Source organism: Hemicordylus capensis, chromosome 4 (assembly GCF_027244095.1).
Source record: "Hemicordylus capensis ecotype Gifberg chromosome 4, rHemCap1.1.pri, whole genome shotgun sequence".
Classification (NCBI taxonomy): Eukaryota; Metazoa; Chordata; class Lepidosauria; order Squamata; family Cordylidae; genus Hemicordylus; species Hemicordylus capensis.
In genome coordinates this window covers 175,895,009-175,913,048 of record NC_069660.1, presented here as the reverse complement: position 1 = coordinate 175,913,048, position 18,040 = coordinate 175,895,009, and the positions used below count along the sequence as shown (strand labels likewise).

Sequence of the window (18,040 nt, the reverse complement as noted above, 5' to 3'; positions counted from 1 at the left end):
CGCTGGCCCTTTCTCTGCCTTAGCCCAGCCCCGTCACAAACAGTCCTGTTATGCTACCGTATTATAGTCCAAGTTGTAAGAATCTCCTTTTCTGCTGTGTACCTGGGTTCAGGAAAACGTGAGTGTGCCAGGGAGCCCTCCCTCACTTCCTGTGGTGGTCCATGAGCCTTGGGACAGGTGGGGTGGTGGGAAAAGGAGCAGCGGACTTTAAAAATGGGGGACTCATTGCCAGCAACACCAGAAGGGTGGGCTGGCACTTGAGCCTACATTCCATACTCTCCTCTAGACCTATGCTATGCCCTCCAGCTGGCCAATGGGCATGCACAGCCACACCCCTGGCTCTCCTTGAAGACAGAGACAAATGCCAAACCCAAGGAAAGCATCTGCCCATGATTTGGAATGCTGGCTGCCAGATTTTCCAGACCATGGAAAGAAACTCCCCCAGATATAGCAACGCATAAGCCTCTGCAGACAAATACTGGACTTGGGAAGAGCACACTATGGAGCAGGTTGGCATAGTGGGTGGGTGGGGGTATCTGGTGGATACCTGTACCCTTTGTACCTGGGTGCACTGTAGCTGTGTACAGTAGCGACTGAAGAGGGCTCAAATCTTACACATGTACTCTGGTAAGTTACACCTTGGTCAATGGCTATCTATATCTATAACCCTAACCCCTGATAACTGGGCAAAGAGGCACCTTTTAGCATGGATTCTCTTTATTTAGCAGGGGGAGAGTAACTGGCCCTATCCACCCCCAGCACAGTACCTCCAGTGACTGTTGCTGGTGTCTAGCTTTTGTTTCTTTTTATATTGTGAGCCCTATGGGGACAGGGGTCCATCTTATTTGTTGGTTGTTTCTCTGTGTAAACCACCCTGAACCATTTTTTGGAGGGCCGGTATAGGAATTGAATGAATGAATGAATGAATAAATAAATAAATAAATCTATTAACCGTATAGGAAAGAAATCAGGAACAAATGAAAAATCTGCCATTTGTCATATTTTTAAAAACTGGATGTTTACATTTTAGTGTTCATAACTTGCAAGATTCCCCCTTTTTAGCCTACGTTCCAGTAGGCTTATGTGCTCACCCAGCGCGTTCTCTCTCTCTCTGTCTCTCTCTCTCTCAACTTGGCAGTGCCTGGAACAATATAAAACAAATTGAGTTCAGTTGTAGGGACCCATAGGGGGGCACCTCACCAGCGTAATTTGTGATATCAACCACCCCAGTTCAAGATGGCGGATGCGTATATGTTTGAAGTGCAAGTGAGCTAACTTATGAACTGCCCCAGATGGTATAAAGATATGATAAATAAATACAATATTTTAAAATTTGTATTTTATACTTGTGTTTCTCAATGCTTTGGGGAAACTACCTGCTTTTTAAGCAAGCCTCACTGGTCTTTTTCAAACTCTTAGTTCTCTTTCTGACATCACCCTCTATGACATCACCTAACTGTCCTTTTAACTGTCAACTGCTCAGAGGTTTCTTGGGAGTCAGTTTCTGCTCTTTCTGAAGCAGTTTCTGGGATCTGGGAGAGGAGCTGCTTCCTCTCTTCTCTGCTTTCCTCTGACAGGGTTAGCAGAACGTTTACTCTCCAGATGCAGTTAAAGGCTTCAAGGACCCCAACAGGCAACTCCTGGGCACTTTCAGCATCCTGCCAGGGGAGTCGTGCTCATCATGATGGAAGGGGCTTCTCTTCTGTGCTGTGGCCCACTTCATCCAGTGGTGAGTTTCAAGGGAGCCCTGCCCTCCCTCTACTCCCTTTGGAGGAGACTAAGGGGGTTTCTATAAAACTTGCTTTATCTGCTAATAGCGGGACCCCTGTTACCGGGCCTAGAGTTGCCTTTGAATGTCAAGACTCTTCTATTGGGCACATGGAGAGCAATTGTCTCTATTCAGTCCAGCACAGTCTCCCTTCCAGGGTCTCCCTTATGCCAAAATCAGCCCTGCTGACTGGGCAAAGAGGTACCTTTGTGGGTAGTTTTCAATTTCATATTTAGTGGTGGGGCAGGTTGGGGGGGAAGCAACTGTCCCTATTCAATGCCTTGGCTGTTGATGGTGTCATGTGTGGGGGTGTAAAGTGTGCCGTCGAGTTGGTGTCTTTGTGGTTGTCTTTGGTAGGTGTTTATCATTGCCATCCTCCGTGCAGTGTGAGACGATGCCTTTCAGCATCTCCTATATCACTGCTGCCCGATCTAGATGTTTCTCATAGTCTGGGGAATATACCAGCGGGGATTCGATCCGGCAACCTCTGGCTTGCTAGTCAAGTCATTTCCCTGCTGCTCCATTAAGTGGCTACTGTGAGTCCTTCTTGTGGCACACAGTTTGGACTTCACCCCTGCCCACTGAGCAAAGCACCACTTTGTAAAGTGGTGACTCTCTTCTATTTAGCAGGATGGGGAGCAACTGTCCCCTAATCAACTCAACATAGCATCCTTCTGGGGCTATTGCTGGTCTCTCTGCTGTGCTGCTGCATAGATTGTGTCCCAATTTCCTTCTGGACAGGGAACTCTCTTCTCATTCCTTTGGCAATGTAAATCACATTGAGAATCCTTTTTGGTTGAAAATAGCCTATCAACATTTGTAATATTTGTGGATCGTGAGTGTGACTGGAAAGAGTTACAAAGTCACACAGTCCCTCCTCCCTGCTTGTGTGCCAGGCTGCACATCACCCATTCCCGGGAACTGTGAGTTAACTGCTTACACAACTGGATGTATCTGTTTTTCCCCTCTATCTATAGAAACAGAGGCACCAAAACAGGACCATGAAAGATTTGGGGGACAAGTGGTGTTTCCTTTGATCAATCTGGTGTAAGGTCAAGATGCGTAAAGATAAAGCGGGATCCGGCAAGGAAAGAAGGTGTAGTAGTCAAGAAGAGAAGAGGTGTATCTGGGGAGGGGAGCGGGTACAAGAAAAAGAGACCCTAACTGGGTAACAGAAGGGAAAAGACATAGCTGGGTTGTGGGGTGGATGACAAGAGAAGAAAAGCCCACTGGGCAGGAACAGTCAGTGAGGGCTTGGGAGCAACCAAGCCAATGCAGTTACTTGCTTAGGAGGGATCTTTACTAGGGATGTGCATTTCGTTTCGGGCACAGATCGTTCTGTGCCCGAAACAATGAATTTTGGGTGATTCGGAGCCGATCCGAATCACCCCTGAGGACCCCCGAAATTTTCTGTGCCCGATCCGAATCACCCCGATTTCGTGAAAAAAAATTCGGGTGATTCGTACCTCTGTGGGCATGTCTGCAGCCTCCATTTTGTGGCTGCAGAATTGCCTTCTTCTTCCTCCTCCATTTTCATTCTGACAGCTCTTTGAATTTCCCGCCTTTTTTTCTCCATTGACTTCAATGCAAAAAAAATTTCCCATTCACCTCCATTGAAAATAAAAGTTCCTACCTGCAGAGGAAAATGACCAAATAAGGTTTGGATAGTAAATCACACCCTCCCATTGGCCAGGTACAGGTGGAGGTAGGGTCAAGGGTGGGGGTGATTTTTGGAGGGCTTTGCAGGAGGGTATTTAAGGGGCCACCAGTAGCCATTTTCTTCCTTTCTGCTGCCTTGCGTGGGAGAAGAGACACAAGAGAGAGATCTGCTGCCTTGCTTAGTAAGTCTTGCCTCCATTTTGATTTTGGATTTTTGTGGGTGCTGTTTTTCTGCATTTACGCCAGTGCTCTGCCTTGTTGGTTGGTTTTCTGCTTTATTTAAGCAAGTTTTTAAATAAAGAGAGAAGAGGGTGGAAATGTTTTTTTAAAGAAACCTCTGCCTTGCAGAGGTTTCCCACTGCTCATTTTTAAATCCTTGTTGGGGCTAGAAGAGGGGGAGAATTATTATTTTTTAAGGAAACCTCTTCCTTTCAGGGGCAAACCGCTTTTCAATTTTTAATCCATTTTTGGATTAAAAGAGGGTGAGATTTTTTTTAAAAAAGAAACCTCTGCCTTGCAGAGGCAAACCCTCTGCTCATTTTTTAATCCTTGTTGGGGCTAGAAGAGGGGGAGATTTTTTTTAAGGAAAGGAAACCTCTTCCTTGCAGAGCAAACCTCTTCTCATTTTTTTAAATCCTTTTTTGTGCAGAGAAGAGGAATAGATTTTAGATTTTTTTTTAAACATCTGACTGGCTGCAAGCATTGCCAGCCTGCAGCCCTTGGTGGGAAAGGAGGGGTTTTTTTCTCCTTTTGAATCCCCCACCCTATTTTTTGCCAAACCACTTTTTTTGGCAATTTTTTTCTGCGGAGAGTCACTGCTGCCTGTCCCTGCCTGCCTGCCTGCACTCCAGGCCCGCCTGTGTGACCACCAGACCAGACCCTCAGAGGTGGACGCCAGAGACCCGGCGTTGGAGAAGCCTACACCTGAGTGAGATTGGCCCAGCCATTTATATTTTACACACGCACACAACACACAGACACACGCACGTCACACACGGCGTTCTAATCTGTAGTGTTCCGTTCCTTTAACTGTGCGTTTAGGGTTTATTAATGTTTCCCTGTTTTTAGGTTTTTGGGGTTTTCACTTTTCTCTATAAGTGTTGTGTGATAGTTGTAAGATTGGGTTTTAAATAAATAGTGTTTTAAATAAATAGGGTTTTAAAGTGTTGTGATAGTTGTAAGATTGGGTTTTAAATAAATAGTGTTTTAAATAAATAGGGTTTTAAATAACTAGGGTTTGTGTGTAGCCTTCTCCGGTAGCTAGCTATTAGGAGGAGGTTCAACTGTAGAGTAGCAGTAGACTGTAAGAGTGGCCTGGCCTAGTAGTGCTGCAACTTTATATTTCTGTTGCTGCTTTCGTGTATTTTGCAGAAATATTTTTTAAGGGCCTAGTCTGCCCACTTTTCCATCTTGTTTGCCTGTGAAATTGACACAGAGATAATTTTTTGAAACATTTTTGTAACTGCGTGTTACTTTCAGACCACAGAGAGAGTAACTTTCCCCTGTGGTGGAGTGCGTTCGATACATTAGATAACAACAACACAAGTTACTTGCAACAAATAAATTCTCCAGTCCATTCCATTCAAAGTGACCAACAGTCAGAGAAAGATAATATAACTAAACTTACTTTCACTTCTACTGACTAAGTGCACTGCACACTGTGTGCGCAAGGCTCCAGCCTTAAATAACTCCTCCTGCACCTGTGCACTGCACAGCAGCTGAGCTAGTATCTTAATTTTTAATTTTTATATTTTTTTGTTGCACAGCCTGCTTCTGTTGTATCGCGCATCAAGTAACTCCCACTGTCTCCCAGTCCCTCTGTGACTGGCTGTGTCGTGATACATTCATTGCACGGCAACTTCTGACTGGGATCTTGCAGCAACAGCATTTGTGCCAACAACAACAAGCCTTAAGCAAGGAGGCATTGTAATGTCACCGGCGCCGCAGCACATCCACTGTTTTTCTGGCCCTCTAGTATACCTGCTGCCCCCTGAGACAACTACCCCTTCTTCACATTTTGAAATTTTTAAAAAAGTTTTAAAAAGCAATGGTTGGGAGGACAGCAGGAAAAGGGAGGGCGCAAGTAAGTGGGAGGCTTGTCTTCCCTACAGCTGGTCGTGGCAGGGGGCGGCAAGAGGGGCCTACTCCTCAAGTCACCCCCGGCCCTGCTTCGGCGCGCAGGCTTGACTTCTGCTCGGGTCAGCCTGGCCCTATGCCAGGGCCTGCGGCCAGGCAGGATTTAGTGGGGGGGGGCCTCCAAGATTGCCAGGGAAGAAGATCTTCCTGTGGCAGCTGAGGAGGTGGTGCTGGTGGAGGAGGTTGGCAGTCCAGCCAGATCCACCTTGCGGACCCCCCAAACGGTCACTATGGGGGTTGGTGGGGGGCTCAGTCTGGCATCTGAGGGGGCTCAGGAGGAGGGAAGATCTTCTCCTGCCCCTGGGCCTTCCCATGCCAGCGCTGAGGGCATCGGTGGTGGTATGCCCGAGAAGGAACCAGCAAAAGTTCCACCAACAAAGCGACCTCGTGTCACTGGGGAGTCTGGCAGTGTGGTCTGGGATCACTTTGAGCTTAGCCCTGGTGATCCCACCCATGCTGTGTGCACCCACTGCAAGGCACTGGTCAGCAGAGGCAGGGACCCTATGCACTTCACAACCTCGGGGCTGTGGTCGCACATGCGTCGGCGGCACCCAGGTGTGGAGACCTCTGCTGGCACTGGCAGTAGGCCTGGTGCCTCACCTGGTAGCAGAAGCAGTAGTAGTGACAGCAGCAGCAAGCGGCCAGCGGCTCCTGCCCACAGGCAGGAAAAGCTGACCGATCATCAGTGGGTGCAATCTCTTGGGAAGCGGTCTGATCGTCCAAAGCCTCATCTCGTGACTCGGGCCATTGGTGAGATGATCACTCTTGATGACCAGCCGTTCTCCATTGTCGACAATGTCGGCTTCCGGCGTCTGCTCCAGCTGCTTTCTCCGGAGTACAAGATCCCCTTAAGGACCACTTTCAGCAGGAGGGTGGTCCCCTCCCTGTACCGTGCGTGCAGGGGGGCCGTGTTGGCCAAGCTGCGTGCAGCTGGGCCAAACACCAGTGTGCATTTCACTGCGGATATCTGGACTAGCCGCAGTGGGCTGCACACTGCCTTCATGTCCCTGACAGCCCATTGGTGGGGGCATGGGGGTGAGGGGGCATCTGGCGCTGCTGGTGCTGTATCCAGCTCCTCCCATGCATGCACGCCTTCTTGGGCAGTGTTGCATGTGGAGGCGATGGACACAGACCACACTTCAGATGAGTTGGCTGCCGTCATGGAGCGGCAGGTGGGGGCGTGGCTGGCTGGGGAGCCAACCCTCCGCCGAGGCTTCGTGGTGACGGACAACGCAGCCAACATCACCAAGGCTGCTAGGTGGGTTTACGGTGTGAACATCGCTTGCGCTGCGCACACCTTGAACCTCGTAGTGAAGGGTGTGCTTGGCCTCAAGGAGGCGCCAAAGAAGGCCAAGGAGCACCAGCGTGTTCGGGGCTCTTCTAGTAGTTTAGGTCAGAATCCTGCTGCTCCCGTGGCCGCCCTGGTGGAGTGTTGCAGCCAGGTAGCGGGCCACTTCCACCGGAGTGAAAAGGCAAGGCGCCAGCTCAAGGCCAGACAGATCGAGCTGGGCCTGCCTGAACACCAAATCCCCCAGGATGTTCCTACCCGGTGGAACTCCACTTTTCTCTTGCTCCGGCGCATGCATGAGCAAGAGGGAGCACTCAACAGCCTGGGGACGCGTGGTTGCTTGGATCTGTGCAAGTCTCTCTATGATGACTGGCCGGTGATCCGCGAGCTGGTCTTAGTACTAGAGCCGTTCTATTCTGCTACGAACGACTTGTGTACTCAGACCGCCACGCTGAGCCTGGCTTTGCCCACTGCTATTCTCCTGGAAAAGGCAATGAGCGATCTCCAGACCACTCTGACCACTGGGGTTGCGATTGCCCTGGCAGGTCGGTTGAGGACTGGGGTAGTTGAGCGGCTCAAGACACCATGGGCTGCATCTGCATGGCATGTCCTGGCATGCATTTGTGACCCAAGGATGAAGGGCAGCGCTGTGCCTCCTGGCGAGCTGCCCAGGTGGAGGGACCTCCTGGTCGAACACGTGAAGCGTGAAGAGGAAAGGAGGCTAGGGATAGGTGATGCAGCAGACGACGACTAGGAGGAGGGGTCTTGGTCGCAGGCTGGCACTGCGCATCCCACCCCCAGCAGCAGCAGCAGCAGCACTGCCACCCCCCCACTTCTTCCCAGTCCAGCGGCGTGGTTTCTCTGGCAGTGGGACCAGCAGAGCAGCCAGTGCGACCTCGAACCACCACCCGGTGGCTCAGGGGCTATGCTAGTCTCATGCCGGGGAGATGGGAGGAGCCTGTCCCTCGCCCCAGCCGTGCTGAGCAGACTGTTCTGCAGTACCTGGAGGAGGCGACGGAAGACGAGGAGAGTGAGCCGTTCCCCTTTTGGGCAACGCGTTGCAAAGTCTGGCCGGACTTGGCGTCCGTTGCTGTCCGGTTTCTCTCTTGCCCGCCAACCAGCGTCTCGAGCGAGAGGTTGTTCTCCATGGCCGGGGACGTGGTGACTCCTCTGCGCTCACGCCTGGATGCTGAGTTGGTCGAGCAGCTCATCTTCTTGAAGGCCAACCTCCCCCTGCTGGGCTACCCTGAACTGGCCGTGGAGGGCGAGTGACTCGCGTCACCCCCCCCCATGCAGCGCCTCCCACGCCACGGCAGTTCATCCCGGCCAGAAGATGTGTCACAGTCCATCCCTCTAAGACCACCCTGCCACTAAAACATGCCCCTTAGTGCTGCTGGCACATCCAGACACGCATGCATACACAGGCACCGCTGCACTGTCAGCCTGGGATGGTGGACTGCCAGGTGAGTGCTCCCAGCATGAGGGAGGGGTTACCACAGATGTGGCAGAGAGAGACTACAACTCCCATTTCCCACTGTCCCGATGGCTGGCCACCATCAAGACTAGGGACAATGGGAGCTGTAGTCGCTGTCTCTGCAGAAGAAATCTGTGGTGCCCCCCCCCCGATGCTGGGAGCACCCACTTGCCCAGTGCTGAAGGCTGGGCCGTAGGGCAGCGCACCATCCATCCACAACCTCAGAGACAGGCTGCTGCATGTGCGTGTGGGGGGGGCACAGTCAGGATTGGAAGGGACATCCCTGGGGGAGAGTAGTGCCTCTGTGCAATGGGCCTGTGCCTCCTGGCGAGGGGGGCACACACACTGTCACTGAGAGGGCTTGCTGCTAATTGCTAGCTTTTGCTTGCCTGCTAAAACTGTCATCATTGCTTCCTCCCATGAACAATTGCATTGAAGCTGAAATCTAAAAAACGTCTGTCTGCTGCGTTTCTCTATGTGATGTGCTTATTTCTGATTTTGGCTTGCTGGTCAGGTGATGTTCTTTCTTAACCTTCATGCTCTCCTCTGTTCAAATCCAAATATGTGGTTTGCCTTGGTCTACTGAGCTATTAGGTTGTTGCCGCCGCCGCTGAGTGAGATGGTCTGCTCTGCTGCTGCCTGCTTTTTCTGGCCACAATGGGAGTAGTACTACTGCTGTGCCTGAAGCGGCACACACACACACACATGCACCCCCCCTCCCCTCCCCTCCCCTCCCCTCCCCTCCCCTCCCCCCAAAAAGCTGTGTCGCCAATGATGAGCTTGATGCTGGTGCAGCCCTCACACAAATGTCTGTCTCACGCAGACAGAGAGAGCACACATTGCAACCTGAGGCAACACAGCCCTTTCAGCCCTAACCCTCTTGCAGAGTGAGTGAGCAGCACACCCGCACAGTGCACACACACAGGGGAATAAAGGCATCTAGACTCCAAACTAGTGGTAATGTTGTATCATGTGATTGCACACAGTCTTTCTGCCCAGTATCTGCGGTATGCATTGGGATGCAATCCGAAAAAGCCTGCAAATTCTAGCTTGCTTTGTTGCAGAGACCTCTTTGTGGTGTGTGGTGTTGTTGTGTGATGTGGTGTGGTGTGGTGTGGCCGCGTGGGGCCTGGTAAAGGACAGGACAGGTGCAATTCACTGTGCCTGTGCGTGTGTGTGGGGAGATGTATTATGTTTCCAAATGAAGATCGGGTCATGTTTGAGAGTTGATTGACAGCATTTTATTTGAAGATTGTGCTTGCCCATACATAGATGCGGCGATCTCATGCCACAGAGTCAGACAGGAAAAGAAATGTCCAGAGACATGTGCGTGCTGCCATTCTCTTATCTGCCATCATCATCCGTTACTCTTCAAAGCTGTGTGGGCTAGGAGGGGGCAACAACAACTTGCCAAGCCTTGCTGCTCCACTTGCGGAGTGTTGTTGTCTTGCGTGCGTCCTCCACATGCTATGCGTGTTCCCTCCTGGCTGTGCCTGGCTGTTTACTGTAGTGGGCCAAAAAAGTTTGGATGAGGTGAGGTTCAGGGCAGGGCACTGTTGCTGGACTTGGAGTGGGATATGGGGCAGCAGAGTGGGGTGGGGCATGGTGGTAGTGCCTAATGGGTGTAGGCTGCCACCCCAATTTCAGGGGGGTGGGACAGAGGGCTGATTTTTTGTGAATTTCTGAAGTTTTTTGTCTTTGGGGCAGATGGGGGGGCAGAAAGTGGATCTGCCCCAAAAGAGTGGGGTGGGGTGGTGGTGCCTAATGGGTGTAGGCTCCCACCCCAATTTCAGGGGGGTGGGACAGAGGGCTGATTTTTTGTGAATTTCTGAAGTTTTTGTGTCTTTGGGGCAGATGGGGGGGCAGAAAGTGTATCTGCCCCAAAAGAGTGGGGTGGGGTGGTGGTGCCTAATGGGTGTAGGCTGCCACCCCAATTTCAGGGGGGTGGGACAAAGGGCTGATTTTTTGTGAATTTCTGAAGTTTTTGTGTCTTTGGGGCAGATGGGGGGGCAGAAAGTGGATCTGCCCCAAAAGAGTGGGGTGGGGTGGTAGTGCCTAATGGGTGTAGGCTGCCACCCCAATTTCAGGGGGATCAGACAAAGGGCTGATTTTTTGTGAATTTCTGAGGGTTTTCTTGGGTGCAGCAGAGTGCTAGATTGATTCATTCCCATACTCGTCATAGTAATAAAGGAGAGAGTGAGAGAAAGTGAGAGTGTTAGGGTCATTTAGAGTTGAGAGTACTATGCTGCTTGATGAATGAATAAATGAATCTAGCACTCTGCACCTAAGAAAACCCTCAGAAATTCACAAAAAATCAGCCCTTTCTCCCACCCCCCTGAAATTGGGGTGGCAGCCTACACCCATTAGGCACTACCACTCCACCCCACTCTTTTGGGGCAGATCCACTTTCTGCCCCCCCCATCTGCCCCAAAGACACAAAAACTTCAGAAATTCACAAAAAATCAGCCCTTTGTCCCACCCCCCTGAAATTGGGGTGGCAGCCTACACCCATTAGGCACCACCATCCCACCCCACTCTTTTGGGGCAGATCCACTTTCTGCCCCCCCATCTGCCCCAAAGACACAAAAACTTCAGAAATTCACAAAAAATCAGCCCTTTGTCCCACCCCCCTGAAATTGGGGTGGCAGCCTACACCCATTAGGCACTACCACCCCACCCCACTCTTTTGGCTCCAGGGTCCTTTTTGCTGATCCGAATCGATTCAGATTCAGATTAAATCCGAATCCGAAACGAATCGGGGGTGATTCGGGTCAGCAAAATTTGGGCACAGAACAGAACAAGGGTGATTCAGCTCGGGTCCCGAGCCGAATCATCGAAAACCCGAAATGCACACCCCTAATCTTTACAGCTTCCTCAGAAGAACCAAAAACCGCCATTTTCTCTGAGAAGAAGGGAGAAGCTCTCCTTCCTCCTGCTGTAGCCTCCTGTCTTCCCTGATAGGTCAGAAAAGGTGCCAGATAAGATATTCTGTCTTCTGGTTGTTTGGGGGCTACATGACTCGGCGTCTTCTTCTTGACCAGGAGCTCCAGGCAGCACTTGGGCTGAGCAGAAACTGGCACCTAACAGCTAGTGGGGTGGGCAGTTGGGCACCCATCCACCCAAACACTAAAAGAAAAAGCTTGCAAAATAACATAAATAAATCCTGGAGACACCTGGGGAAAAGAGAGAGGCTGGCAGGTTGGGCAACCACAGCTTACAAAAACAAAAATTGCCCAAGCACACAGCAGCAGACAGCAAGGGGCTGCCAAAGGGGAAGGTGGGGAGAACTCTCAGCATCCTTGTTATCAAAGGCACTGAGGGCTGTTACATGTCAGAAGTGGAGGGGGGGGGGAGCCACAAAGAAACAGAATTTAAACCCACAGCAGCACCCAGTTAAACCCACTACCACTAGGGCTGCTGGTACAATTTTTAAAATAATAGTAAAATAAGCAGCTGGTAAGGAAAATAAAAAGAGAGCAAGACAGACACTGGCACAGTCTCTCTGCCACCACTCTCTGCTCTGCTGCAGTCTTCCTCCTCTGATATCCTCTAAGAGTGTGGCTCTCTCTGTCGAGCAGCCCCTTAAATACACTTTGAAACTCCCTCCTTTTGGCTCCCCCTCCCTCCCCCCAGCCAGTGGGAGCACAGTGGCCCCTGACAACACTTGATTTTGTATGATGACAAGCCAACCAAGGAACAAGGAGATCACAAGCCAATTGGAAGGCAATGCCAGAAAACCAACAAGAAAGGGGAAAACACTAAAACAGCCCTCCAAAATGGCACCCACAATCGCTGCTCAAAACAGCAAACCCACTTGCCACAAAACTGGTTGGTTCTGGGTTAATCTCAAAGAAGACCCCTTTTTGTAGGGTGTTCTCTGGTGAGAATGAACTGCTTGAAATGCCCTGTTTCACAGCGAACCTTTTCCTGGGTGTTCTGCACATCCCTAGTTAAAACTAAACGTCATTAAGAAAATAAGTCATTTAAGTAGCAGGTCCACAGATGTAATGCTGAAAGTGGTGAGTGAGAGTCCTAGAAAGAGGGACAGTTTTCCCAGTGTCTAAGTACTGTAGACCTTTTCTGCTTCATCATTTCAGCTGATATGTTAAATTGTGTAAGTCTGTCCCTAATTGGTTGCTGTTTTATTTTGGTATTTGATCTTGGTTTTATTTGAGAAACTGCTTAGATTGTAATAATGGATAGTACCTAGATGTAATCAAAAGCTTTCTCTGTTTTGTCATTTTCCTACATATATGCCAGAAGGACCAGGCTGCCCATATACTACTTCCCTGCCCTGAGGAAAATCCCATTATCCACTTCAAAATGAAATTTGACACCATTGAATAGCACTAGTTCAGAAATAAGAATAGTCTATATATTAACTTTGGTATTTCAGGAGATAATGATGAGAGGCTGGCATTTCAGGAGGACCTCCCCACTTCTGCAGCCAGAACCAGGACAGTCCCACCCACCCCCTTCTGCAGCCGGAACCGGGGCTGTCCCGCACCCCCCTTCTGCAGCCGGAACCGGGGCTGTCCCACACACCCCTTCTGCAGCCAGAACCGGGGCTGTCCCGCACCCCCACTTCTGCACCCCCCCTCCAGCTCTGGGCCAGTCCTGCCTCCTTCCTGCAACTGGCCACAGTTTAGTCCTGCCCCCGCCCTTGATTTCCCTCAGGGTAGGGATTAAATGGCTCGCCAATAAACGAGGAGAACTCCTGTAGAAGTAACTACAGCCAGTGAATGCAAGAGAAATGCAGATCTCAGGAGGGTGGGGCAGCTCTAGATGGAGCATCCCAAGAGTGGAAAATGCTGTTGAGATCAACGCTATTTTACCCAAGGACTTGCCTCACTCCTGAACCATGGTTAAAGTCAGTATCAGTTACTGGTTTTGTATTTTTGTTTTTGAATTGCTCAGTTCCTTTCCCCGTTTTCCCCAATTTGGGTGCAAATTCATGGTGAACCTGATTTGGGGATGGATCCTAAGAAGTCTTGGATGTGGGTGTGTCTAGGGAACAAAGGGGCTATGCAGAAGGGATTGGCTGCATCCCAGCTCTAATTCTGTGGAGGGCTGGAGAAGACAAGAGCTGGACCAAGCCAGGATGGATGGGGAGCTTGGGAGGGGAGAGTGCCAGTGGAGGTGGGGCAGCCCTACTGGACTCCATGGGACACTGGTGTGCTGTCCTCCACTGCTTCCATTTATATATAAGGTGGGGGGTCTTAGGTTGATGGTAAGCCTTTCATTTCATATATATTTAAAATGTTTCTATCTTTTATATTCAAACTGCGCTTTGTTAGGACCCTCTGGGGTGGTGTGCAGCCCATCGGACCCCTTGCAGGGTGTGGCGCATTCTTGTAATTCATTTCAGTAGATCCCAGTTATTAATTCCAAAGTGGGACTTCCCCCAATTTCTGGGAAGATAAAGCACCCCATTCAGGGCCAGTGCAAGCACCTTTCCACTGCTGGGCGCTTTCCAGATTACAGTTACAACCTCCGTAAAATGCTTCAGCTTGGGATCGATTTGACAACGTAATGAAAGGGTGTTGCTCAAGTCTACCAGCAGGGGCAGCAGTCTTTTCTAGTTTGCCCCAAACTCCCTAAAATGGAAAAATACTGCAATTTTTTTACCATGTTTCAGGACTGTAAGAAAGCAATAAAATCCGAAAGAAGGCATTGGAAATGTGAATGACACCTTGCTGATAGCACAGAGACTGTGATGTCAATGCACAGGCAATACAGTAGCACACTTTGCAGATCCGTAGTGGCACTGTGATAAGGGTTAATCTGGAAAGCGCCCAGCCTGACCTGCGCAACTAACTCCTGGCAGCTGAACAAGCTTGAGCCTGAGTGTTTTCTTATAGGAAGCACATGGCTAAATCTCTAAACAGAAATACTACTGGCCAGGCAAAAGAAGGGGAAAGGGGTGGTGAGGGAGGGGAAGGAAGAAGGGGGGGAACCTACTTGGCAAGAGAAGGGGGGAAGTGTCTTGTGGGCGGGGGGGAGGGTACAAGAAAAAGAGAACCTCACTGGGCAACAGGAGGGGAAAGGCTCACTGGGCAGGAACAGTCAGAAGGGGCTTGAGGGGAGCAACCAAGCCCATGCAGACACTTGCTAAGAAGCAATCTGTACAGCTTCCTCAGAAGAACCACAGACAGCCATTTTCTCTGAGAAGAAGGGAGCTTGCTTCAACCCCTCCTTCCTCCTACTGCAGCCTCCTGTCTTCCCCGATTGGCCAGGGAAGATGGGAAGCCATCTTCTGATTGTTTGGGGGAGTCTGACCAGGAGCTCCAGGTGGCACTTGGGCAGAGCAGACACTGGCACTCAACAGCTGGGGGGAGGGCAGGTGGGCATCCCTCCTACCCCAAACGTCAAGCTATCCTGTCTACCCAAGCACTGCCCACCTCCCAGAGGAAAAATGTAAAAGTCAATCAATCAATCAATCAAATACAGGCTGTGGCAGTCAGCCTGGTAGTTGTTTCTCCTGGGGTGAGGGGGTGGGCAATGCTTAGGGGAGTACCGAAACAATCAGACAGGATAGCTTGACTGGCACCTCTTCTGGCCAACCATGGAAGAGAAGCAGCTACAGCCACAGGGAGAAGGGGCTAAGCAAGTTCCCTTCTCTTCAGAGAAAATGGCACTTTCGCGCTCTTCCGATTAAGCTGTAAGTTTCCCTTCCTAACAAGAGCGTTAGTTTGCGGGGGGAAGGGGGGGACACAGCCTCCATGCCCTTACTCAGCAGCCCCCAGTAAGCACAGCAGACAGCCAAAGCCAGGAGAAAAGCCACAGAGGATCTAGTGATGGCCCACCTGAGACTCTCCAGCTGTTGTTGGACTACAATTCTCATCATCCATAGCTGCTGGTGGAGGGACTACAGCTCCCATCACCCCATCATAAGAAATGGGAGCCGGGGATGATAGAAGCAGTAGTCCAATCATCTCCAGCCACCACGTATTGTGGTAGGAGGTTATTGGAACTGTAGTCCCTACAACAGCAGCGGGGGTGATGGGAGTTGTAGTCCAATGACAGCTAGAGAGCCTCAGGTTGGCCACCCCTGCAATAATTAATATAGTCTGCTGGTGCAGAACCCCATGTGTTTATGAAGAAAACCCAACACATTTTGGGCAGCAGCTCTTTGGCAGGGGACTGGATAAAGACATCAACATGAAATCAAGGTAGTTGAAACTGAGGGTCATTGAGAAAATGACATTTAAGTCATAGCAGATCCGCCAATCTGAAGCTCACACTTGTTATCTTTGCCTTCTCTCTCCATCCTACCAGCAAAGGAGCACTTCCCGGAATCCCACTTGGCATTGTTATCGAGGTAAATGCAGAGGGCGACCTCAGCCAGGTCAGTACACATCAACACTGACAAATCTCCCCTCGTGGGTGAAAGGAATTGTGTGCAGGAAGAGGTTGAGGAGATCAAGCCCGCACCAGATTCCCATTCCCTTTCTGGCTAGGTTCCCCAAAGCCTCAAGTCTATTCAAGGTGTTGGGAGAAGTCCAAAGGATCCTTCTGTGTGGAAGGGAGGATACTTCTCCATTCAGAGGAGTTTTGCCTTCACCTCTGAGGCAAAAACCACCCCCTTAACAGGGAGGCATGGTTGCACCGCAATGCTTCACCCCAGGAGTGGAAGCCACACCTTCATTTACAGAACTCCTTTCAAACTAGTTTCTATAGTTGTGGCCTGAGTTTGCAACTCTTCTCTCTGCCCCATCTCTTGATTCGGAGCCTGGGTGCAAGACCACATCTTCTCCTAGCACTGCATGCAGTGTGGGGTGCTGGTTTTTTGCATCCATTCCTGACAGGGTATAAGAAACAAGCCTGGGAAACACAGTGGACCATGCTGTGACAGCATCCTTGGTAGGGATGTTCCTGAATCGGCACATCTGAACCAGGCGAATCGTTTCGGTGCCTCTCTAATGAGGTGCCAAAATGATGTGAGCACATCCCTTATCCTCGGTCCATAGGGCCATCCAGAGGGATGAGGACATGCTAATGAAAGCAGTCCCCAACCTCTGCTGGCTTTCTGCAGGAACACCTTGGCATCCGCTCACCCCACTGGGTAACAGTGTGGGATTAGCTGGCCGCCTTTTGGGGCCGAGTAGGAATTTTCCCCATCCACCCAGATTGGCCTGGAGGTGGCTGGTTTTTTGCCTACTCTACACTGTTGCACTGGTAGGGGTTTTTGATCTGGCCCATGTTAGGAGCGGTGCCTTTAAATAGAGTAGCCCCTTGGTCACCAGCACCATGATGGCAGGTCAGAGGAGGGGATACGGTGCTGCACCCTAGGGGTGGCAGCTCCACTGTGGCTTGGCTACATTGCAGCTCTCTGTTGAAACTAGGTTAATAAAGTTATCGCCCTAGTTTTAATCCATTTCCTGTGTTGTGTCATTTATTTGGGGGTATGGGTGCAAAGGAACCTCATGACAGAGCTCTTGCAAGATGTTCTCAAGTAGGCCTGAGCAGGATCTCTAGAGCCACAAAGATAAGCTTTGCAAAGAGGCAGGATCCACAAATCCATGAGAAGCAGGATTGCTCATTCTGCCCTAGCAGCACTCTGGGAGCCAGCCCTACCCTCCAAATCCTCCAAAGAAGAGGCTGGTTCATACACTCACACAATTCAGTGGCAAAGCTCTGCATCCAGGCTGCAGGTTGAAGATGGGATTTTAAAATAATAATTTTAAGGGAACTTTCTGGGTGTGGAAACCTAGCATGTTGGGGAGAAGGATCCAACACAGGTGTGCAGACAGAGGGAAAGCTTGACGAGCAACGCATTCATTTTGTGAGTAGATACGGGTTGTTAAGTTTGGCGGTGAGGGGACAGTAAATTGTGGGGGGAACTCCTCAATTGGCTGGGGTGATGTGCACCCTTGGTTCAATGTAATCATTTCCCTAAATTGTTATCTTTCTCTGTGTGGTGACCTTTCGTGGGGAGGATCACACAAATCACACACCTGCAGCTTGAAGTGACACAGTCTTCTAAAACGTAACTGCCTGGTTTTGCTGAATGTTTAAATGGGCAAATATTATCAGAAGACTGTGAGCACTGCAGAAAGAAAGAATCTGGTGATTACTAATAGGAGCCAGCATGAATGTGTCAAGAACAAGTCATGCCAGAGTAATCTCCCCTCCTTTTTCAACGGAGTTCCTAGTTTAGTAGAGCATGGAGATGCTGCAGCCATTGTTGTGTGTCTTGATTTCTTCTACAAAGCCTTTGACACAGCCCCCACAATATCCTTTTTTTATTTCTGTGGAGGATATGGCCCAAACCTCCATTTTGTTGTACGTGTGCTTGTTCTTCATTTTGATATGTTTAAAATGGCGGCCTGACCCCCATCTCATGTTAGAGTTCCTTCTACAAAAGGTTAAGCAAACTTGGCCTTTTATCCATCTCAGGTTTGTTTTTTCTGTCTGGAGGTCATTATGTTCCATCTGGTTTGTATTTGCCATGATTGGCTAATCCAGAGGAGGTGGGCAGTTTCGGGGATAAAAAAGGAGAACTGGAACAGCTACAGCTAGGAAGCAGTAAGAGCAGTTGATTCACAAAAGCCCAATTCAGATGTTATGCTGTATGAGTGTACAGATGTGTGGTACAGATGTGACTGAGTTCCTGGATATAGTGAACCTGGATACAGGCCCTTGGTACAGAAAGGAAGTGTAATTCTGCACCTGCATTCAATGTAACATGTGAATGACAGTGCCTGTGTACAAA

The 18,040-nt window shown here is 50.1% G+C and overlaps 1 protein-coding gene across 6 annotated transcripts; it reads left to right on the top strand.

Moving 5' to 3' along the window:
* Positions 1-1,480: 1,480 nt before the first annotated feature.
* Positions 1,481-16,702, top strand: LOC128325171 (zinc finger BED domain-containing protein 4-like). 6 transcript variants are annotated; one of them, XR_008307296.1, is made up of 4 exons: positions 1,481-1,729; positions 2,746-2,888; positions 12,586-13,195; positions 15,604-16,702. XR_008307296.1 is itself a non-coding variant. In XM_053250679.1 (3 exons), the coding sequence occupies exon 3, from the start codon at positions 5,794-5,796 to the stop codon at positions 7,603-7,605; it is 1,812 nt and encodes a 603-aa protein (XP_053106654.1). In that variant the 5' UTR covers positions 1,481-1,729; positions 2,746-2,864; positions 4,279-5,793; the 3' UTR covers positions 7,606-10,017. The 6 variants fall into 6 exon arrangements, 1 of the variants encoding a protein (XP_053106654.1); XR_008307294.1 differs by lacking the exon at positions 2,746-2,888; XM_053250679.1 differs by lacking the exons at positions 12,586-13,195; positions 15,604-16,702 and adding an exon at positions 4,279-10,017 and having other exon boundaries at positions 2,746-2,864.
* The last annotated feature ends 1,338 nt before the right edge of the window (positions 16,703-18,040 follow it).